Raw genomic sequence first — 24,350 nt, forward strand, 5'->3', positions numbered from 1 at the left:
TGAATAGTAGTAGGATTTGAAAAAAAGTATGGTAGGTTTTGAAAAGAAAAGGGGTATAGAATAAAGCTAGGATTTGATTTGAAAGAAAAAGAAAGGAAGATATTTGAAAAGAAAGAAAGAGATTTTGAAAAAATAATATAGTATAAAAATAAAAATTAGTGGGAAATAAAACCAATAATAATTTAATTGTTACCAGTATAATCTGAAATCCGGACTCCGCGCCTGCAAATTTTAATTCTGCACAAACTGCGTCAGCATTATTTATCTGAAAATAAATCTCAAATAAACAGTGTATGAAGTGATAAACAGTATTTGGCGTTTATGTAAGAATAAATTTAACAACGAACCAAAATACTGTATAAAAAATTCTAAAAATTGAGTATTCATAAAATCAGGATATTTATGAAATAAAAATCCAAGATTGTATAAAACTCCAAATTTTTAGACAAAAGTCTTTTGACTTCTCTTTGAAAAAAAACGCGGGCAAATTTTGGGGTATAACAATAATGATCATAACACTTAGAAAATGATGGGATCTCAGAGGTCAAAAATTGGGGTGCAACAGATGCCCCTATTTAAGTTTCTTCTATCCGGAGACACGATGATTGTAAATCTTCGTTTTAACGTGATGGAAGAGACTTAAATATATATAAAAAAAAATAAAAAAATAAAAAAAAAACACAATTTTTGAACCTGAGATGCAATGTAATGCTTATGATTATGAATTCACATGATTTCTACGAGATGGAAACAGGACACCAATGGGGAGAAGTAAACAGACTCCGTTGGGGAAAAGGTATGCGTCATCTAGGAATAGAATCAGACTTCACACAAAAAAGAAACAGTTGACAAAAGCTTTCAAGATAAAACATGATTGAACTTTGAGAAGAGAATATCTGCGGCATACATGAATGTGGCTACATAAAATGAATATCAAGGTAAAACATGATTGGACAACATCAAATGACAATCAAGGTAAAACATGATTGGGCAACATCGAATGACAATCAAGGTAAAACATGATTGGGTAATCATCAACGGACAATCAAGGTAAAACATGATCACAGGTCCATCAAGGTAAAACATGATTGGATGTCATTAAGGATAATCAAGGTAAAACATGATTGGATAATCATTAAATGACAATCAAGGTAAAACATGATTGAAAAATACCAAATGACAATCAAGGTAAAACATGATTAGAGAATACCAAGTGACAATCAAGGTAAAACATGATTAGAGAACACCAAGGTCAATCATGGTAAAACATGATTTGAACTTTAAGAAGAAAATATCAAAAGCGTTTTAAGATAAACCATGAATGCAGCAGCATCAAACGACAATCAAGATAAAACATGATTGAACTCAGAGACATTCAAGAGTGACATTGAATGAGGTAATAACACTTTATTGGGAATTGGGACATCCATAGAAGCTTTGAATAAAAGGTGACAAAGTTCTGAAAAATTGTCAGAACAAACAAGACATATCATGAAGAATATCAGATAGATACAGACAAAACGAATCAAAAGGATAAATTTGTTTGGGTAGGTGCCAAGTAAGTTGGACTTTGATCTCAAGGTAAGATGTTGACAACAACAGGACCTTAGAAGAATGTAAATGAGCATGATTTTGTTTTTATGCATGATGTTAAAGTTTTCTATGCATGATGAATGCTCAATGCAATGTAGTTATTCACGACGACTGGGATTGACTCTTTTGTGAGGCAAGATTGGAGCTTTGATTCCTCAACACAGGAACTCTAAAAAAAATCCGCTTGGAAAGAAGATGCATGAACAAACTTCTTGTCACACTGATAACTGTATCAAACAAATGATCCTTTGAGAAGTACTGATAAATTGTGCTTGGGGATTGCTGAAGAAGATTGCCCCAGTATAAGTCTTGCAGAGGATATTCTGATCAACAAATCTTGATTTAAACATCTGAACAACAGGATCTTGAAGTAATGTGCCCCTAACAGGATCACTGATCAAGTTTCTCTACTGTTTGAACTTCCTAGAAGATGAGTGCTTACTTGCAAATAAAATGTTTATTCAAGAATGGTAATTTTAATGCAATGCTCAAAACATATGTTTGAAATCAAAGTCACTTTGTAAAGAAAATGGAATCACTGTTCAAAACATAAAGGTTAAAACAATCAATGTGAAAGATAAAGCAAAGATATGGTATCAACATAAATGATTGGTAAATCTCTTGGGAGTCAGCTTACGCAACCTTGTTGTAGTATGCTTTCAAAATAAACCTTGCTTCAATTAGGGCTTTTGAAGGTTGTAACGTGGTCAGGTTCACGGTTTTAAAAAATAAAAGGTATAAGGCTCAAAATTTTTGTAACCCACCCCATCTTCGTGATGATCTTCAGTCCTAAACCCAGTTAATTCAAAATATGCATTCAGGTTCCAAGAGACTTCTAGAATTTTACCTGTTGTAATGATGATAGTTCACAAGCCAAGAAAACTTAGAGATGGCAGTCACTTCTTCCTTTTGATAGTCACAACATTTTGTGGTTCAAGAATTTATTGACTTATCTCTTCTTTTTTCCTTCTTTTGATATCCCTAACTTTTGCCTGAACTGTTTATTTTGAACTTACAGTCAGCGGGATGCCTTAATTTTTGCCTAAGTCATTTTTTGATTTTGACTTAGCAGGCTTTTCTTTGATTTTCTTTTTTTGATACTCTTTTTTGAAAGATAGTGACTATCCTGCTTAATGATTATAATGACCCATCATTGGCTTTTGATTGGCATCTCCGACACTTCTTTGATGTAAGCGGGGGAAAGCTTGTGATTAAAACACTTGTTAAAAGGTGCATTGAATGATTCTCTTAAAATAGAATGCACAAACAAATTAATTGGGAACTACCCTGCCCCGGGTTAAAATGTGGGTTATTTCGTCCAGAAAGAAACACCAACTTCTAGGCTCAAAGGGGTTGACGAGGGATTAACTTCCTTATTTCTCCAGTGTTTGGGAATTGAAACAATGCCTGTACATCGTCAGCAAAGTTTTATTTGAAAGCATACATTTCAACAACCTGGGTATTTCGTTGTCATCATCCTCCCTCCAATCTTTGCATAAAACACAAGTTTGATAGAGAAAGAAAAATAGAATTTTTTATTTTTTATTTTTTTTATTTTTTTATTTTTTTTTTTGTAAAAGAAGCATAAACATAGACATAGTAGATGAAAATGAATTCAAACATACGATGCTCATTTCATTAAAATCACCATTCTGGAATGAAAAAAAAGTTTAAAAGCCATCAATACAACTGAGGAAATGCAAACAATAGGGAAACATCTTTCTAAATCATGGCCTGCTGCCCCTTGATGGAAAGGACTATGGAGATCAGACCTAAAACCTTATGGAAGAGGATTTCGAGGAGGAAGAATCAACTTGATGGTAGATAGATAACTTTAAAGATGGAGACAGACAAGGATAAGTTTCATGGATAACCTGAATGTATGTATGCAAATGATGCAATTGTTGTTTTTTTTTTTTTGGGTTTCAAAGAACTTAAGATATTAATTTGCAAACATTCAAGCATTGGATTAAAGCATTAATCAAGTTATCATCAAAATCAATCATCCATTTTGGTGGATTAGAGTTTTCACCCCATCAACACCCAAGATCCATTGAGTTTGATGAAACTTACGATGTTTACAAAAAAGACCTCTAAGTTCATTGAAAATCAAAGGAAAAGATTTTTATGAATGTATGAATGCATGAATGCCACATATACAGAAACGGTAACACAAACATGGTGCACATAAGGTAGGTTCCAAAGTTCAACGTCACGAGCATGAGGTCAAAGAACCAAACATGGGATAGTACTAGGGGTTAATCACCTGCACAACATGTTCTACTGATACGTCAGAGTCTACATTTTTCTTTCGGATATTACCGGCTTGCACAACTGAACTTGTGAGCCAATAATATTCTCAAGAAAAACTCGTCTGCGTGTGATTCTCCGCGTGACAACTAATCCAAGTCTACACCTGAATAGTTTCTGCATCACAACCTAAAAAGGCCAGGATGGGTTAGGGTTCTACGGCCAACTCAGCTTCTACAGTTCAATGAAAGCAATAATGTCTTCGCTACGAAACATGCTAAACATATATTACCAACAAGGAACCTCCACTGAGCGGAAGGATTCTCACGTACGCCTGTACATGACTATACCCTCCACCTAATTCTTATGTGTACTTAATCCGGGTTAGGATTTGTCCATAATGTATCACTTGTAACAGAACCACACATATATCCAGAATAGCAAAAAAAATAATAAAATAAACAAGTATAAGCAAATATTAAAGTGATCAAAAACTCTAAGGTAACCCCTCTTTTAAAAAGATTTTTCAAATCCCCAGCAGAGTCGCCAGTTCTGTAAACTCGGTTTTTTGAGGCGAACTGACTCCTTGCTCTCTTTTTTTTTTATTTTTTTTTTTATTTTTTTTTTTTTTTGCAAGAGTCGCCACCGACTTTTATTTTATCCAACATTTAGGAAAGGCATAAAAGAACAGGAAAGACCTTTTGACAGATTTTGGGTTCGGGGGGTTGGTTATACAAAGGGAAGGTTTTAAGCATCCTTTGTATCCATGGTTATCCATGGGCTCTTAGTTTTGCTTAGATCACTTTTTCTCTTGTTTGATTTTTTAAAATAAGCTCGGCAAGACATTAAGCCTTGTGCCTACATACCTCCTCGGTGCAATGGAGAAGTCAGAGCTAATGTAGTTCCGCTTAAAAGGGAAAACGGTTTAAAAAAAACGAATAAACACTTTATCATCGTCGGAGAGAAATACTCGGCCATTGATCTTGAGCATGAGAACAAATGAGTTCTTTGCATCGCTAATGAAAGAAGGGCTCCAACTCGGATAAAATCAACGAGTATGCCACTAGCTCTCTCACGCAGAAAAGATCTCATTATATCAATCAATTTCAAAATCGTGGGGTATCGCAACTCACTACAACAATTAATCGTGTCTAAACTTTTGCAGAAAAGCCACTAAGGGCAAAAGACATTTTTAAGAAAGGTTTTAAAAAGAGGTTTTACAAACATAAGAAGATTTTGGAAAAAGGGAGAAGATTTTGAAAATTTAAGAAGTGGGAGGAGATGAAAAGGCTATCCTAGTGCTTAAAATAAAAGTTTAAGGAGAGAATGATCTGACCAAAATAAGAAACCAACAGTTGACCGACGCATTACCACTTGGAGATCCAGATGAACTTATTATCTTTAGCACCACTTTGCATTTAAGCACATTAAAATTTTGATGAAAATCGGGCAGAGTAACGGCTGTTTTCGGGTAAAATCCTTATCTCAATGCCTTAGAATTAACCATCAAGGATTTTCAAGGAAATACCTGCATACGCAAACAGACAACAATCCAATGCCAGACAGAACAACCACAGAGTAATAACAGAATAAGGGTCCAGAGGCACTAAGTCCATAAGTCCGAATCTCCAAAATGCTAGGGATAGTAACCAGTAGTCCAAGAGAGAACCTTAAGCGTTTTTTTTTTAGATTTTTGTTGTTTATTAGTGTTTTAGCATAAAAGTAAAGTATGGTCCAAGTGGACAAAAAGAAAATAGCGGAAACATAAACATAGCGTCCAAATGGACAAAGAGAAAATAGCGGAATATAAACGTCCAAATGGACAAAGAGAAAATAGCGGAAACATAAATAATATGTCCAAGTGGACAAAGAAAAATAGCAGAAATATAAATAATACGTCCAAATGGACAAAGAAAAAATAGCAGAAATATAAATAATATGTCCAAATGGACAAAGAAAAAATAGCAGAAATATAAATAATATGTCCAAATGGACAAAGAAAAAATGACAGAAACATAAATAATATGTCCAAGTGGACAAAGAAAAAATAACAGAAACATAAATAATATGTCCAAATGGACAAAGAAAAAATAACAGAAATATAAATAATATGTCCAAGTGGACAAAGAAAAAATAACAGAAACATAAATAATATGTCCAAATGGACAAAGAAAAAATGACAGAAACATAAATAATATATCCAAATGGACAAAGAAAAAATGACAGAAACATAAATAATATGTCCAAATGGACAAAGAAAAAATGACAGAAACATAAATAATATGTCCAAATGGACAAAGAAAAAATAACAGAAACATAAATAATAAATAATAAAATAAAGCATGAAGCAAGAAATATAAAGAACAGTATAATAAAATGCGGAAATTAAAGTTAATTGTTAGATGTTAAAGATAACCATCTTGAAACTTGTCAAGTATGTTATCAAAGTTAGTAATAAAGATTGGTGGTGAGTGAAGGATGTTCTTGGATTTAAATTCAATGGAACTTTATCAGAAGCTTGATAAAATCATAGCGACTACGCGATAAAATTCCATAAGTCTTAAATCAACCGCATACAATTCTCTTCCATGTTTGATCTTTTTTTATTCCAATTCAAGACAAAGAAAAAGATAAGAAATAATATCAAATAATATACAAAAATAAATATAAAACAAATTAAGCTTAATATTTTTTGTGATTTTCTTTTGGAATTGATTTTAAGTTAATTAACAAGCTAATTAAACAAATAATTATACAAATAATTAAACTTAACAAGAAAAATATTATTTTATATGTCAAAAATTAGATTATAAAAAAAATATAAACCTAAATCTAAAAGGAAAATATTTTTGGAGTTTTTTGATTGGTTAAAAATAATTAAAAAGCAATATTTACATAATTACTAATTAATTAAGCAATATAAATTAATTATGAAAAGAAATAAAATATTTTTATGTTAAAAATTAAATAAACATTTTATCAACTTAAAACTAAAATTAAAACATTTTTTTTTTTTGAGAAATTGAAAATATGCATAAATATGGAGTTTTTAATTCATGAACTCCTAACACTACTACATATTAAAAAAGAAATTACATTGTACTTACTCTATGATGTCCCAAGAGTGGAATAGAGTGATTGAAATTGATTGAAAGTGGCTATTTGAATGAGCCTTGATTTTTACAAGTTTCCTGAAACTTTTGGAAAATATAAAACTTATGCTATGCTTTTGGAGTGTGTTGTTGTTCTTCTCTTGTTTCTCCCTTTTTTTTCCCCCCTTGAATGAAGAAAATGAAGCTTTATTTATAGGCAAAGAGTTTGATCTAGGAGGCCAAGCAAGTGGAAAAAATAATGATTGATTTTGTGGAAAAAGAATGGAATATTCTTTTATGCTAAGATAAAAAACTTAACCATGGTTTAATCACTCAATTATTATTCTTTCCAATCTTGCAATCTTATCTTTGATGCTTTGAATATATCATTGCTTGTATCACATGAAGCTTCCTTGCATTATCCTTGAATTATCATTGAATTATCCTTGAATTATCTCACTTTAATTAAACTTTAAATGAATAAAATTTAATTAAAATGAAATAAAAATGTTATGGATCATGGATGGGTCGTGGATTCCCCTTAGACATATGGGAATCAAGATTGAATCACAAAAGAATTGGCCTTTTTGAAAAAGAATCAAATTTTGGTCATTACTTGTTTCATGCATTTTTCCAAAAAAGGTCAACTTCATCAAGGCATATCTCCCTCAATTTTGATCCTATGAAAGTGTTCTTTAACTTTTTGGAAAGCCCAAGATGTCATCTACAAGCCACTTTGGAAGCGTTTTTGCATTTGGAGAAGTTATTTTGATGATATGGGCTTTGACAAAAAAACTGCTTTTTGTTGACTTTCAAAATGACCCGTAATGTTTTGGCTTATATCTCTTAGGCGGAAGCATTTCTTGACCTTGGTCCCAACATCAAAGTTGTAGAGAATTGAATTTCCTTAAGGATGAGCTTTGGTTGGAATTTTTCTGATAAATTATGAGAGAGTTATGGTCGGTCAAAGTTCAGTTGACTTTTAGCTAAAAAACTCTAATTTTGCAATTTTGAGTTTTGTCGATTTCTGAACTTTTCTTGATGAATTATGATCAACCATTGATCACATGATGAATCTTTTGACAAAATATGGATGTTGACAAAAAATTACATTTTTGACTGTCTGTTGACTTTTTGGTCAAACTGGTCGTCTGTTGACTGTTTGAGCTGTTGACTGTGCGTCTGAGCGAATCGAAGTTTGAAAATTTTTCTGGTGGTATTTTGAGACATATGGAGATCCATGAAATCCATTTGAGGTCTCAAAAACTCGTTCTCCTGAAAAAAAAACAAAAACCCTAGTTAGGGACTGTTTGTGTAGGAGACAGTTAGGCGTACCTGATTTTTGTGCAGTGTTGAGTCTCTGTTGACCACGTGATTATCAGAAGACTTCTAGAACAAAATCTTGGAAATTTGAAGTGCGAAAAATTGATTTGACTGATGGTACAAACACGGAGAATTGCGCTGATAGCGGGTTTGACTGGTAACTAGCTGTCCGGGTATTAACGTAACAGTTAAAGTGAAAATTCAACAGTTTAAAGTTAATTTTTTTCTTTTTTTGTTTTTGTTGTGTTAATGGTGAAAAATTTATTTACCTGAGCTGTTAGAAAAACACAAACATAATAAATAAATAAAATATACTGTACGCGAACGAAAATACCGATAATAACCTTGAAAAAAAAATATTTAATGCACAGAAAAATAAATATTTAACACACATAATATTATCTTGATAATTAAACTACCGTACGACAGATAGTACAATATTTAATACTAACAGTACAAATATTACATAATATAATGAACAGTACGATAAATAAAATAAACGGTACACTATTTGAAAGCGACAGATACAACAAACTTTAAAAATGACGATTAATAATCCATGCTATGAACAACAGAAAATAGATGATCGGAAGTGTAACCATCGCAGGTCCGCATTTTTCAGGACTATGCAGACAGAAGAAGGACATGATCACCGTAAAAATAGTGATGACTATAAGAAAAAGTGTATCCATCCACTTTGCCATTTTTGCCGAGGAAGAAGAGAAAATAATTATGAGATAGAAGTTTGAGAAATTTGGGAGATGAGTGAAATTTGATGTGAGAATTTATAGAAAAAATGAGGAGTATTTATAGAGTGAAAAGAGAGAGATAGAGTCGTTGGGAGTGGAGTGTTACCGTTTTGAATAGTAGTAGGATTTGAAAAAAAGTATGGTAGGTTTTGAAAAGAAAAGGGGTATAGAATAAAGCTAGGATTTGATTTGAAAGAAAAAGAAAGGAAGATATTTGAAAAGAAAGAAAGAGATTTTGAAAAAATAATATAGTATAAAAATAAAAATTAGTGGGAAATAAAACCAATAATAATTTAATTGTTACCAGTATAATCTGAAATCCGGACTCCGCGCCTGCAAATTTTAATTCTGCACAAACTGCGTCAGCATTATTTATCTGAAAATAAATCTCAAATAAACAGTGTATGAAGTGATAAACAGTATTTGGCGTTTATGTAAGAATAAATTTAACAGCGAACCAAAATACTGTATAAAAAATTCTAAAAATTGAGTATTCATAAAATCAGGATATTTATGAAATAAAAATCCAAGATTGTATAAAACTCCAAATTTTTAGACAGAAGTCTTTTGACTTCTCTTTGAAAAAAAACGCGGGCAAATTTTGGGGTATAACAATAATGATCATAACACTTAGAAAATGATGGGATCTCAGAGGTCAAAAATTGGGGTGCAACAGGCTTTATTAAAGCTTCAAATCATTCCTCCAAATAAATAAGGTTTTTACCTTTAGTATCCAAATCTTTTTGGATCCTGGTGTGTTACTAGCTCTAAGAGGATTAGGGTTATTACTTTTAGACCCTATTAGTTTATCATAATAAAATGGACCTAATTGTCCAAACTTATTGCTTAACGTGCATTTATATATAGGACTATTTAATTTATTCATTTAAGTCTTTACTATGTGATCTACTTAATTTAAAATCTAATCCAGTTTTATTCAAGGAAGACTTTTGATTTGACAGGTTATCTCTTCCATTTGTAAATTTACTAAGGTTTTCATGCAATACTTTCACTTTCTTTTTCATAGAAACATAAAATCTCACACTTACTAGCATGGTTAATTTTACCAATTTCATATCTTATCATTTCATTACTATTCTCTAGAAACTCAATGTAATCTTTAAGATCTAAGTTACTCTTTTCAAACTTATCATGTTCCTCGATTAACATGGCATTTAATTTAAACAATTGATTGTACATTAAATTTATTACCTCACAGTCATCTTCTTCGACAGGAGCTTTCAAGCAAACATGTTCATCTTCTTTATCGGATGAAGTATCTTCGAAGAGTCTGCTAGAGGTTGATTCTTCAAGATTTATTCTTGACTTTGAGTCTTTAAGGAAATTTCTTGTTGATAATTCTTCCTCATTTCTTCTTTAGAAAACTCCACTAGATGAAGCTTCTTCATCTTCTTCATTGATTAAAGTAAATATTCTTAATGAAGTTTCTCCATTATCAAATGGAGAATTTTTTAGGTTCCTCTTCCACCGAGATTGTTCTTTCAAATGAAAATGCTAGAGTTGACGTTTCTTCTTCTTTGATGAATATTCTTATAGGATTCTTGAACTTATTCCTTTATCTTTCAATGGTTGAATCAGCTCCTTAAGTTTCTCGATGATTTCTTCTCCCGATTTAAGGATTGGATCAGGTTTCTGATTCAAATTCTTAACTGTTACATATTTGATAGCTATGAAGGTTTAACATGACTTTCAAGATTTTCAATGGTTGAACACCATATGTAAAGATATCATTTACATTCATCTAGTGTTTTAAATTTTTCGCCTCGTGTGTTCATTTCCTTTTGTTTGATACTTGGAGAGACTCCATAGATCATTTTAAGAGTTTCCCATGTTTTCTTGGAAAAATTACAGCTGAGGACATAAAGAAATTCTTTTTCACTTAAAGACATAACCAAAAAGTTTTTTAGTTTTGAAATCAAGTTTAAACTTTCTCTCGCATACTTCTGTCGAAAAGAAATCAGGTTTATCTACCACTTCACCATTAACATAGTGAGTAGGAATAAATACAACATTGACTACAATTTCCCCCAATTCAAAATAAAAACTTTCAATGAGCATTTTAAATCTAGCTTTCCACAGATCTAACCTATCATCATTAAACGGCAAGGGTTAAACCACTGACAAATCTTGAAACAAAAGTCTTCACTTGAGTGTTGTTTAACCACAATGTTGATTTCACGTAGGTAACTTGATCTTTAAGAGCATCTTCAGGAGGATGGCTTGATGAAACATCTTGACTATCTTTGACCGTTTAATCTATCATCAAGATATAATGACTTCACTTAATATCGTTTGATATTATGTGTTGTCATCATCAAAACCAAACACCCAATCAATTGATTGTAGCTTTTCTATGAACAAACTTCATTACCTTGTATCACCTTGACAATACATACAAACACATATACTGACGGGCAAATGCTTTAGACACGATATGTTGTCAAATATCATTGTCATCTCTCTATCCGAAAAATAAAAGTTATTTTTTGCTTTGTGCTACCTTTTTGAAAAGGTTGTCGATAGACTACAATCAATCGTGCTAAAACACTTATTGTGACAAGGCAAAACATTCCCTTGTCTTAAATGAAACTAATGTATGATTCTTCATCTAAAGTAGTCAAATTAATATTTTTTTTTGTCATTGTTTATACATTTATTAAATAAGAAAATAAAATGTAAAAAAAATTAAAATATGTAACCTATCTTTACCTCCTAGATTTGCATGGTCATATGTCCTCATAAAGACAAAGCATTGATGTGTCGGAAAGGCCTGTGAAAAAATACCTCTGCTTGAACCTCATGCACTATCTCTTCCTTAGACTCCCACTCTAGACAAATTAAATGTGAACAACGTCCATTATCAATAAATGAAAAAAATTGAAAAAGTTGATGCGTTTGCCGGGAGTCGAACCCGGGTCTATTCCTTGGAAGGCAATTATCCTAACCGTTGGACTACAAACGCTTGGCGTTAACCTTTTGAAATAAATTAAATTTAAAACATATGAATATGTGTTCTTTATTATCATTCGGTTCCAAATTCTACAAGCGTTTGTGGAAGAGGGTTCAGAGCTATAGCTATGGAGACAACAATTCCTGTGAAGACGATGATTCCTTCAACTTCTATAATCCAAAATCAAGCTTTCAAAACGAGAAAAACAACACGCTTCAACTCAACTAGAAGGATTTCAACTCAACACAAACATCGACCCTTTTCTATTCATTCCAAATTCTCTGATACCAATTTTCAAGGTAAACCACTTCACTATTTCTTGCTTAAACTATTAAAAAATTGAACTTTGAACGTTTTTGTGATGATATTATGTTATTAACTGAAAAAAAAAAAAAAAGAAGGATGAAAAAATTAAAACAACATGATTTGGAATTTTGAGAATGTTTTTTAAGCAATTTGGGAGTAATTTACATGCTGGTTAATAACCGTATAGTCAGTGTTGTGTCTGATGTTTGTGTGTGTGTCTACGTCGGTGTTTTGAGAAAGTTTTTTAAGCAATTTGGGAGTAATTTACATGCTGGTTAATAACCGTATAGTCAGTGTTGTGTCTGGTGGCTGTGTCTGATGTTTGTGTCTGTGTCTGTGTCTATGTCGGTGTTTCGTAGCTAATGGTTTGTGCTGCAGATTTTGGGAGTTATGCTCGACCTTCAGGACTTTTGCCAGCCTCTGAAGTGAAAGTGTACACAAGTACATCATTAGAAAATATTTTATCTTCCATTAAGGAGGATAGGTCCAAATCTTTATTCAGAGTCAAGTTGGTTACCAGCAACTTATATGGATCGAATATAAGCGACTTCAATGCTGGAGTTCTCCTATGCTTCATAGATGAAGATGGAAATTCCATACTGCAGAGATTACCTGTGAGTTTGATGCCGGATAGTTCTGAAGAATCAGGGGATAGTTTTCATTTCCAAAGAGGTTCTGTTGATGAATTTGTTTTCCAGGGTCCGAAAATTGCACGAGTTGAGGCTCTTTGGGTCAGTGTTGAATCGGGTATGATATTGTTTGTTTCTTTGTTTTTGGAGTTATTTAAGATTCAGTGGACATCATCATTGATCTTCAATTTTGAAGGACCTTTACTCTAGGAAAAGGCTCCTTTAAAGTGAGTAATCCACTTTAGAGAGTGAAGTGATTAACATTAACCGTTGATAAACAAATCAATGGTTGATATTATATGCACCTGCATAACAAATCACGGGGATTAAAATATCAACCCTTGATTTTCTCACTTTACTAACTACTTGTTTTAGAGGAGCCAAACCCTTTAATCAATATCTGACTTCCCTCAAATTTGTTCAAGTTCTGAGGAAAATAACCCTTGCATTATTTGCTAGCAAGCATGTGTAAAGTTATAACTGTTAACCTTTTTCACACATCCTGTTACAAAAATACAGATGGGTCCTTTATGTTACAAACATTGCAGGAATGAGTTGGACCACTCATCTACGAGTACCGTTTTTCCCTCTCCTACGTATACCTCTTGCCTGTTCCATTGCATAATTAGATTAATCAATTAGGGACAAATATTGCACGAGAGAGAAGAGGAGTAGGCTACATAGCCTCGAGATACTCATCGCTCAATGTATGAAAATCTTTGAGAAGAATTCCCACAATTCCTCCTCTCTTTTGCGCAAAATTTGCCCCAAATTAGAGGTATGCGTGGGAGATAACAAAGGGGTACACGTAGGATACATCGGCAATATGACGGACACATGTGTATATATGTAACAGAATGTGTGCAAAAATGACAAATGGGTACATGTATGATATAATGGAACTTACAGAACCAATGTGGAACAACAAATACTTGAAGGACTAATTTGGTACAATTAAACAACTTAAGGTACTACATAAAGTGTTTGGCCTATATTCAAGAGTATTATCTCCGCAACTTCAAATTTTTGGCCTATAAAGTATGGTCTTTATGAAACTAAAAAAATGACTGTTGGAACAATCAATTGAGTTCATTTCTTTAACAATACTCTTCTTCTCCCTCTAAGGTCAGGTCAATGGCGCCTAGGAAATATCTCCTTAATTTCCATCAGTTCGGAATGGCAGCCATCATTCCCAGAAGAAGTACCACAGTACACCGGCTTCCAATACGATTTTCCGGTTGAGGATGTATTGCTTGGTGAAGGAACCGATTTATCCATGTTGGAATTAAGACCTAGCCTGGTAACTCAGCTCGAAGGAACCGATCCTTTAAGTTTATTTAACAAAGGACTTTACGACACTACCTTGCTCCTAAATCCTAAGATCTCAAAGGAAGAGAGCATGAAGGAATATTCAAATTTGAAATTCTCATTGCTATTTTATGATGCTGTGCTGATATTTTTCGGCACATCAATTGCTTTCTTCTCATCTGGTGAAAATACTGGGTTCGCTTTCTTGGTCGGTGGGATTGGAGGCTTCTTATATCTGCTATTATTGCAGAGGTATGTGGATGGATTACCAGGTTCAGAATTAATCACAAGCAACAAAAAAGGAACTGATGCATTGTTCAAAGGATTGAAGGGTCCAATAGTAAGTGTAGCATTGGCTTTAGCTTTTGCTGTGTTTGTAGTAAAGTATAGCTCAGGAGATTATCTTGATGTGATCTTAACACCAAAGGATATCATAGTTGGAATGATGGGATTTCTTGCTTGTAAAGTTTCTGTGGTGTTGGCTGCATTTAAGCCTATAACACCTGAGTTACATGAGTGACATGTAACATTATAGCTTTATCCTTTTATACAAGAAATATTGTACAAAACTCTGGTAATACACTGTGTTAGGCATGATAAGCCAATACAAATATGTTATAGTTTTATTAGTTATTTCCTGCAAATATGTATTGAATTTATAAGCAGAGTGGCAGTGTACAGATTTTTAATATTATAAATCTATTATAATAGTCAAATTATTAAATTTATATAATTGACTTTAATTAACTTAAAAGTCACACATAAAATAATTTGTGATTAAATGATAGTGCAATAAATTGTGCTCTTACAACATCATAATTTTATTTTTCAAATATTGTATACAATTTTATATCAAATTATTGCATGTAAGTTGAGATGGCCGAGTTGGTCTAAGGTGCCAGATTAAGGTTCTGGTCCGAAAGGGCGTGGGTTCAAATCCCACTCTCAACATATTCATTTTGTCCTTTATGGTGTGTTGACTTGCCTTTCTTGTTTCTCTGACTTTTTACGCAGGCGATCTTGGCATTGGTCTTCATGACAGTCAGAACTTGGTATTTATTTTCCATTTTTGGCACCCGTCATGACTCTTTCAAAAGATTCCTAGATCGTGGCGAGGGTAACCTAGGCTGATGGTCTGTCCTGTATGGTGTGTTGAATTACCTTTCTTGTTTCTATGACTTTTTACGCAGACGATCTTGGCATTGGTCTTCATGACGCCCGTCATGACAGTCAGAACTTGGTATTTTCTTGTTTTCACCATTTTCACTGTTTTATCGCGCAAAGGCCTCTAACTGCCAGGTACCTGAAATACAGATATAATGCTAGCATAAAACCACACAAATTGCATTAATCTACTCTAAAATAGGTGCAAATCTAGCTAATAAAATTTTACATTTTGCATGTTATCAAGAATCTCCATCATCAGACTCATTCATTATGTTTTTTGAAATATTTTCTATATTTTCCATAGTAATGACAAGAAAAATAAGCAACAAATGTAATGGAAATGGGCTAAAAATATTACGTAAGTAAAGAAGAGGAACGAAAAAACAACTAGAAGATGAGAAGTTCAAAAACAAAGATAAGTCAGGAACAATGGACAGTAAAAGACAAGTAGCAAAATCAGAGGTCATTGAAGCTTAGCAGAGAAGAAAGGGTTTGTGAAGGAACAATAAGTTTTATTTGAAAGAGAGAGCGGAAAATATTTGAAAAGTCAAGACAACCTTTATAATGAAGCAAGATAGGTGAATCAACGTTGTAGAATGAAATAAAATGGAAAAACAAAAAAAAAAATCAACAGTAAGATTTTACGTTGAAAATATAACAACACTTAAATGCAATTGAACACCCTAGGAGGAAGCATCGTGTAACGTCCCAATTATTTAATTATTTGTTTAATTAAATATTATTATTTTTATTTTCAGAAATTATCGGTTGAGGAGTATATTTTGGTGAATAAGTGGCTATGTCGGCAAATGGATTATTATATCAATGAAATATTATTAAAAGTGATGTATTGGTTATTTTGGATTATTTATCTTATTGGGCCTAAATTGGTTTGTGAAGAATAATAAAGAGAAAGTGTTAAAGACTATGCCCAATTGGAATGATAAAATTAAGGTTTTAGAGAATGAGAAGGGTAGTGTTATCATTTTGGAGAAAACAAGATGTGAAGAGAAGGAGGCAATTCTTGGAGAAGAGGAACAAACTTAGAGATTTCCATCTATGGTGCCAAAAAATCGGAAGTGCAATAGGAGACCCATCAAGTTGCTTCAAATTGAATAAGGTAAGGGTGGGGTTCTATTCCTATAATTGGGCTCATAAAACCTTGTATGTTGGGTATTAGGGTATAGATTGGTCATTGGGTTGTGTTAATTTTGTTTCTATTACCGTTGAAATTAATGTTGTTGTTCATTGAAAATTGGAATTGGGAATAATAATTGTGCGCGTGCTGGAAACAATGAGGAAACAAAGGTGAGTCGTCCGGTGGAGATGACCATGACGGTCAACATTCATGCCGCGACGGTCGGCAACTTGAGCCTCGACGGGCGGCCTCATGTGTGTGAAGGGGGTGCCGATCGGCACACCCCATTAAGCTACATTATCTTTTCGTTTTTATGCAATTTTCAATGTATGCTGTATATTGTTTTCTTGTTGTTCCATACATGAGCGTGTTGTTTTGTTTTCCATGGTGCTTGTCACTGTTACTTAAGATACATTTATATATAATGGTACAATATAAGTGAAACAGTAGGATTAAGGAATTGTGAAATATGTAGCATGAGTAGAACAAATGCCTAGTTAACAGTAGAACAGTAGAAATTGGAAATAGAATAGGAATAGTAGTGGATTGAAAGTAATATAATAGGATTATTAATTGGTTGATTTAATTAATAGATGAATTAATTTCAATTAGTTTATTTAATTGGAAAATACTTGGACTTAGATAAATTATTCGGTTTATCAATAAATGACGGTATCTTGAGAATTTGACCGTAATCATGCTTTGAGATTTAGTAAATGACATAGGGATTATGGTATGACAATAAGTAGTGAATATAACTGAATGAATCGGATAATTGGTGAAGTAATTGAATTGTGTCTGATTAACCGGTATTGAGTTGTGATTATATCTTATGGATTGGTTGTGAATATCTTTGTGATTATTTGTTAAGGGTATTGATCGTTGATTAGGTGAATTGTCGGTATTGTTTCGTTATTTATATGAAGTTGTTATAATATGTGTGAAGTGTTATTACCTTTAATAATCGGTAATAATTGTGATATAGGTGTATGCCTTGTGACGAGTATTTTGTGAAGTAAATGATGATGATGATGATGTTGTGTGATGTTCGGTTCATCGAGTCGCATACATTTGCATATATATTGTGATGGCCTGGATTGGCAAATTAGTGACGAAGGCTTATGCCTTGTGCCTCTGAATTGGACAATTGGTGACGGGGGCTGAAGCTCCGATTGGTACCACATGCATATACATGAGTCATGTTCCATGTGTCTTATGTGATTCATAATTGTGACGTTTTGTGACCATATCGTGATTGTATTTTGTGACTTGTTAAATGATGGAAGTATGTGAAGATGTGAATTGATGATTTTATGAATAGTATGATGATATCAATACTTGTGAATACGATTAACTGAATATGTCTGGTGTGACTTATATGTGATGTTTTGTGACTAGATGTATGACTTATATGCAGTGATGTTTTGGGACTAGAATTGTGATTTATACTTGTGATGTATCGTGAATTGGCTTGCAAAGTAAATGAATGATATATATATATATATATATATATATATATATATATATATATATATATATATATATATATATATATATATATATATATATATATATATATATATATATATATATATATATATATATATATATATATATATATATATGAGAGGAGGGATCAAATTACACCAATTAGTTACACCAAGTATTACACTCATTTACAACCTTTGATTCATTTAAAATCTAAAGGCTATTAAAGCACCAGCTTAATAAAATGTTTCCTTTTTTTATATGACCAACCATTCCTTATATATCTATCTAATCAATTCCATGTATTAATAAAATATTATTTTTCTGTCACATGAATAATCAATTCCATATATACTGCCAAATAAAATAAATAAATAAAACTTCTACTCTTAAAAAATTAAATTTAATTATTTTTTTAATTATAAATAGCAATACTTAAAATTTGATCAATTAACGATACTATTTATATTACTACTAGAAATTTACTATCATATAAATGTTAATGAAAAAAATTCTTTTTTTAATTCTTAAAAAAAATTCTCATTATTTTCTTCAATTTTATTTAAATTAAATTTTAATTCTATTCACTTAAGTTAAAGGTAAAAATTAATATATTTTTTGTGTTCATTTTGTAAGTATTAGTATATATATTGTAATTGAATGAATATTAGAGTCATAGTAGTACTAGCACATTATTTAAATAAATTTTAATTTTTTTTCTTTGAAATTATAATATTTTGTAATTATTACTTATAATTTAATTTTTTTTAACAATTTTTTATGCACATTTTAAAAACTATCTCTTACTTTATTTAAAAATATATTATTTGTATCCTTTAATGTAATTGAATAGAAAAGAATTTAATTTTAATAAAAAAAAACAATGGGAATATTTTTTAAAAAATTAAAAGAAACTTTTTATTTCATATGAAATCAAATTGATAAAATTTATAGTAGTAAATGTTAATAGTACTGTCTTATGTGAATAGAATTAAAAATTAAGTGAATTTCTAGTATATAAGTATATTATTCATATAAATATAATATTCATATTAAAATTTAAAATTTAATAAAATAAAATTTTATAAATTGAAGAAGATTTAATAATGAGAATTTCTAATATTTTTTAGTTGAAAATGTTAGAACAAGATTTGTTCTAATCAATATTCTTAGTTTTGATGATAACAAGTATATGAACTTTGTATGAGATAATGTGGTACTCTAAAACTATGCAATTTCCGTTTCAGGAATTATATAAAGAGTATGCACAAAATCAGCGCAAGAAGCACTGACTCAGAAGGTTCAGCATGCAACATCAGAACATGGTCTGGCAAGACATCAGAAGATGGTCAAGCAGAATCAGAACATGGGTCTATGGAAGCATTAGAAGAACTTGAGATCAGAAGCAGAAGCACTGAAGTTCTCATGGTATCACGCTCAGAAGCTCTTCAAGGTCAGAAGACAAGAAGATGCTCTGCACCAAACTGTTTGACTCTGATGATATTCAAACGTTGTTTACACAAACATCAGATCAGAAGCAAGTACTAGACTGGCAGGCTACGCTGACTGACAAAAGGAACGTTAGAAGCTATTAAAGGCAACGTCAGTAGACACAGCGGAAACAAGGCTCGAGGTAGTTGACAAAAGAGTGAAACATTAAATGCAATGCTGTACGGAATACGCAAAGCATTAAATGCTCCCAACGGTCATCTTCTCAAGTGCCTATAAATATGAAGTTCTGATGAGAAGCTAAATACAACACTTGCGCACTATCCAAAATCGCTGTCAAATTCAAAAGCTCTCAAACTTCATCATCAAGCTCACTACATTGCTGTTGTAATATCTTAGTGAGATTTAAGCTTAAACTTAAGAGAAAATCACAGTTGTGATAATAGCTTTATAAGAAGCATTGTAACTCTTAAAAGAATTTATTTACATTAAGTTGTAAGAACTAGAGTGATCAGGTTGTTGATCAGTATACTCTAGCAAGTCTTAGAAGTTGTCTAAGCAGTTTGTTCCTAGAGTGATCAGGTTGTGATCAGGGTACTCTAGAAGACTTAGCAGTTGTCTAAGTGGAAAACCATTGTAATCAAGTGTGATTAGTGGATTAAATCCTCAGGTGAGGTAAATCACTCCAAGGGGGTGGACTGGAGTAGTTTAGTTAACAACGAACCAGGATAAAAATCATTGTTTATCTTACAAGTTTTAAAGCTACACTTATTCAAACCCCCCCTTTCTAAGTGTTTTTCTATCCTTCAGAAAATATACTAAAACATATTACTTTCTAGTATGTAAATATATTATTCATATAAATTTAATTAAAATTTAATTTAAATAAAATTGAAGAAAATAATGATAAGTTTTTTTAAGAATTAAAAAAGTATTTTTTTCATTAACATCAATATTATAGTAAATTTCTAGTAGTAATATAAATAGGATCGTTAATTGATCAAATTTTTAGTATTGCTATTTATAATTAAAAAATAATTAAATTCATTTTTTAAAGAGTAGAAGTGTTATTTATTTTTTTTTATTTGGCAGTATATATGGAGTTGATTATTCATGTGAGAGAAAAAAATATTTTATTAATATATGGAATTGATTAGATAGATATATAAAGAATGATTGATCATATGAAAAAAGGAAACATTTTATTAAGCTGGTGTCTTAATAACCTTTATATATAATTGATATGATATGAAGTGTTGTGACTTGTGGTGCGATGAAAAGTATGTGAGATTTGTGAGTTGGTGAAAGTATGAAGTGCATTGCAATATTAATACTTGTGATGCGATAATTATATATGTCTGAATCCTAATATACAATTTATCATGAGCTTACTTATATGATTTAATATCTCACGCTTTTCTCTTGTTCGTCGTTGCCTTTATATTGGTAACGTGCAGGTGTTCGAGTATAAAGATTTAGTTGTCGTTAATCGAGTCGGTTGTCGCTCTGATACGTAGCACTCGGGGGGTGATTTAAGATGTTTATGATGTTGTTGTTTATTGTTTTATCTTAGCTGAATAAGATGTTATTGATTGAAAGATTGAGAACTATGATTCTGCCATGTTCTAATAAAAGAAGTTACCCTGTTTTGAAAAGTATTATATGCTGAGTATTTGTTTAATTGATCAAAGAAAGTGGTATGTATCCGCTAAATGCTATTAAGTGATTTATTGTGAAATAAATATGTGACGCCTCATTTGGTTGTCGAGAAATTTTGAAACTCTGATTCTTGAATAATTGCTGGGTAGAAATGAGGTGTTACACATCGCGCCCTATCTTACGAGCTTAAAGTCACATGTGAAGAAAAACCTGTGAAACGTCTCAATAATGAGACTGACATTTAATGTAGTTGTCCTCAAATATCTTCCACTTCTAAACATAAGATTTCGGCTAAAGGAATTCAACCTGATTACTTGAGAAATTTCTCGTATATCATGTCACGGCAAGTCTTAACAACAGCTGATTTGGGTCGGTCGTAGGCCCAATACGGCATAGGTCTAATTGTTGCCTATTGTATATAAATTACCGTGTGGACAGTAAAGAGATATGATTCTACTTATAATTTGCTCTACCCAGTCTCATTTCCCTCTCGTTCACTCACTGATTTAAGTGTTGGAGTGTTAACCTTGCAAATCTACCTTGCACAACCGCATCGGAGCAGCCTACACATCCAATAAGAACCTATGTCGATAGGAACCCTTTGATTTATAAGAAAGTGTGATTTTTGGATAAGATAAATGTTAAGACACACTTTGAAGTGTCATGTCACTATTCAATTTAGTATTGAAAATTAATAATATTTAATATTGATTGTTAGTTGTAGTTAGGAATGGCAATGAGCAAGGTTTGGACAGGGTACTCAGTATTCATCCCAACTCTCGATTGGAAAAAATCTTCATACTTGAGCTCACACCCGCTTGGACACCGACATTAGCACTTATACTCATACCATTGGTACGCAAGTACCTATACCCGTACTCGTTACCCACATTTCTAATAAAAATAAATGGACCAATTATAAATTATCATATCATTTTAAATTTTTAAAAATATTAGAAATTTTTTTTAAAAAAAATTACTGTTGAATTATGAAATAATCAGACACTTCTATTAATTATGTAATGCTTTAACCTTGGTGTTTATTCTTAAAGTATTATACATAATATGTAATAATATAAAATTATATATATATATATATATATATATATATATATATATATATATATATATATATATATATTTTGTGCGAGTATGAGACAAGGTGGGTATTAATGTGTCCATACCCGCACACATTCCCGCTTATTTTAGTAGGTAATTATTTGAGTTTACTCTCGTATACGTTTTACAAAATTTTATGCTATTCTTAATGGATATTTTTTTGGAGATACCCATTAGAAATTGATCAAATTGTCATCCCTAATTAGGTTATGTACAATGGTTTTATTATTCAACACTCTTCTTTTTCATTTTTTATACTACACATCATCTTCTCTTTCTTCCACCTAATAATTCAACACACATTCAATTTATACTCACTACAATGATTTTGTTTAATAAAATTCAACATCCTATTCCACCACCATTCACAACACACTAAAAAATTTAAACATTCAAAACAACCAATAAAATTTTACAAAGTATTTTGTGGACTCCACTCTTTTCACATTCAACATGTTGAAAACTTTCAACACCAATTAATACACCTCACTTTAAACACCCTATTCAACACCCTCATTGCAAGGATTCAACTATTGAATTTGTTTTTCAACACCCCCATTGTACATAGCCTTATAGTGAATTCGTACAAATTTTAATGGAGGGGGAGGAAAGAATGGTATAAAACTATAGATAATATTAGGGTCCCATTCGATTTATCAAGTTTGTATTTGAAATATGTGTAATTTAGTTTTTTTCTTCACAAATAAATGCAAAAAAAACTAGTATAAATAATAGAACACAAGATTTCGAGTGTGTTTAGATGGAGGGGGCTTCAATAAATTTACTGTTACATGTACATTCCATGCATTCTTCACTAAAACGCCATTTTTTAACATAAATTGATCTGGAGGTGCATCTTCGTGTTCACATCAGACAAAATTTGAAGATGCATCTTCGTATTCACACTAGACAATAATTTTACTTTTTTTTAGAGATGTTCAGATGAAATTGACGATATACTATAATTATATTATCATTTTCAATACACTTTCAGAATAATATAAAAAGGAAAATGACACACACACACATCCGGAGTACACAATAAAGTCAAAATAAATTCAAAAAAAAGTGCTCATAATACAAATACTATAAGCTACTGTGTATGACAAACTCGGCCCCATGTTCATACGTTGTCTCATGTACTGCAGTGTCTCTCGGGTCTCCCCTATCATGGCATCTAAAATACCCCTTACCTCAGAGTCATCCAAAAATAGTCCTTTGTCTATACTCGTCTGCCCAATCTCCATGATACAGTGACATCTAGGCAACACATCAACAATATGATATTCCCTAACATGTTTCTCCTCTATTATCTCCTGATGAGTTGGCTTAGGTGGATCTTCTGAAATATCCGGTGTCATAAGAGTGTGACACTCTAAAATACCACTTGATGTAGCCGTGTGCAGCACTCTAGCTGCTAGGAGTTATGGTACTTTGTGCCTCATACAGTACCACATGATAAAATTCATCATCAAACATGGTATCCATATCTCTATACGTCAAGGCAGAAGGAGCAAACTCTAAAGATTATCTGGGAATAAACTGCATGTAGTTGAACTGTCGCATGACGTGGACAGACAGATGAGGAAACGTCATACGTGAACCGCAAGTCAGTCATCTAGAGTAAACGGTTATGTCGTCAAAGGTAGAGCTGTCAAAATGGGCTACCACCCCTAAACAGACTGGCCTTGGCGGGCCCTGGGCTTTTTAGAGCTGGGCAAAAAAGACCTTATGTAATATGAGCTCGAGAATTACTACTCGAGTTCGGTCCTAGATGGACTTCGTGTTACCGGAAGTGGACTTTTTTATTTTAAAAATTTAAAATAAAAACTACATAATATTTATTATAAATAAAATTAAAAATTATATTATATTTAACATAATACTGTATTATCTCTTATAAATACTATAATGTGTTTCTAAATACAATATATGTCTAAATTATATAAAATGATACTTGAATATTTAACTTAAGAGAAAAGGTAATATAATACGATGAAAGATGTTGATTATATTAATGTATAATATTTAAAAGAGGATGATTGAATAGAATAAAGATAAAAATTATTGAGGTGAAAAAGATCAATGTGCTATTTTGGAGTAAGACAA

General features: G+C 31.9%; 1 protein-coding gene and 2 non-coding genes across 3 annotated transcripts; 2 read left to right on the forward strand and 1 right to left on the reverse strand.

Moving 5' to 3' along the window:
- Nucleotides 1-11,918: 11,918 nt before the first annotated feature.
- On the reverse strand, nt 11,919-11,990 carry TRNAG-UCC (transfer RNA glycine (anticodon UCC)). Its single transcript has one exon. It is a non-coding gene; the product is annotated as a tRNA-Gly (tRNA).
- Nucleotides 11,991-12,070: 80 nt separating this feature from the next.
- Nucleotides 12,071-14,850, forward strand: LOC131603407 (uncharacterized). The gene is made up of 3 exons (XM_058875705.1): nt 12,071-12,277; nt 12,663-13,031; nt 14,044-14,850. The coding sequence occupies exons 1-3, from the start codon at nt 12,106-12,108 to the stop codon at nt 14,739-14,741; spliced, it is 1,239 nt and encodes a 412-aa protein (XP_058731688.1). The 5' UTR covers nt 12,071-12,105; the 3' UTR covers nt 14,742-14,850.
- Nucleotides 14,851-15,091: 241 nt separating this feature from the next.
- TRNAL-AAG (transfer RNA leucine (anticodon AAG)) lies at nt 15,092-15,172 on the forward strand. Its single transcript has one exon. It is a non-coding gene; the product is annotated as a tRNA-Leu (tRNA).
- The last annotated feature ends 9,178 nt before the right edge of the window (nt 15,173-24,350 follow it).

Source organism: Vicia villosa, linkage group LG5, assembly GCF_029867415.1.
Source record: "Vicia villosa cultivar HV-30 ecotype Madison, WI linkage group LG5, Vvil1.0, whole genome shotgun sequence".
Taxonomy (NCBI): Eukaryota; Viridiplantae; Streptophyta; class Magnoliopsida; order Fabales; family Fabaceae; genus Vicia; species Vicia villosa.

Coding starts and splice junctions, on each gene's coding strand:
- LOC131603407 (XM_058875705.1), top strand. CDS start 12,106: ATGGAGACAACAATTCCTGTGAAGACGATGATTCCTTCAACTTCTATA. Junction 12,278..12,662: donor CTCTGATACCAATTTTCAAG/GTAAACCACTTC, acceptor TTTGTGCTGCAG/ATTTTGGGAGTTATGCTCGA. Junction 13,032..14,043: donor TTGGGTCAGTGTTGAATCGG/GTATGATATTGT, acceptor CTCTAAGGTCAG/GTCAATGGCGCCTAGGAAAT.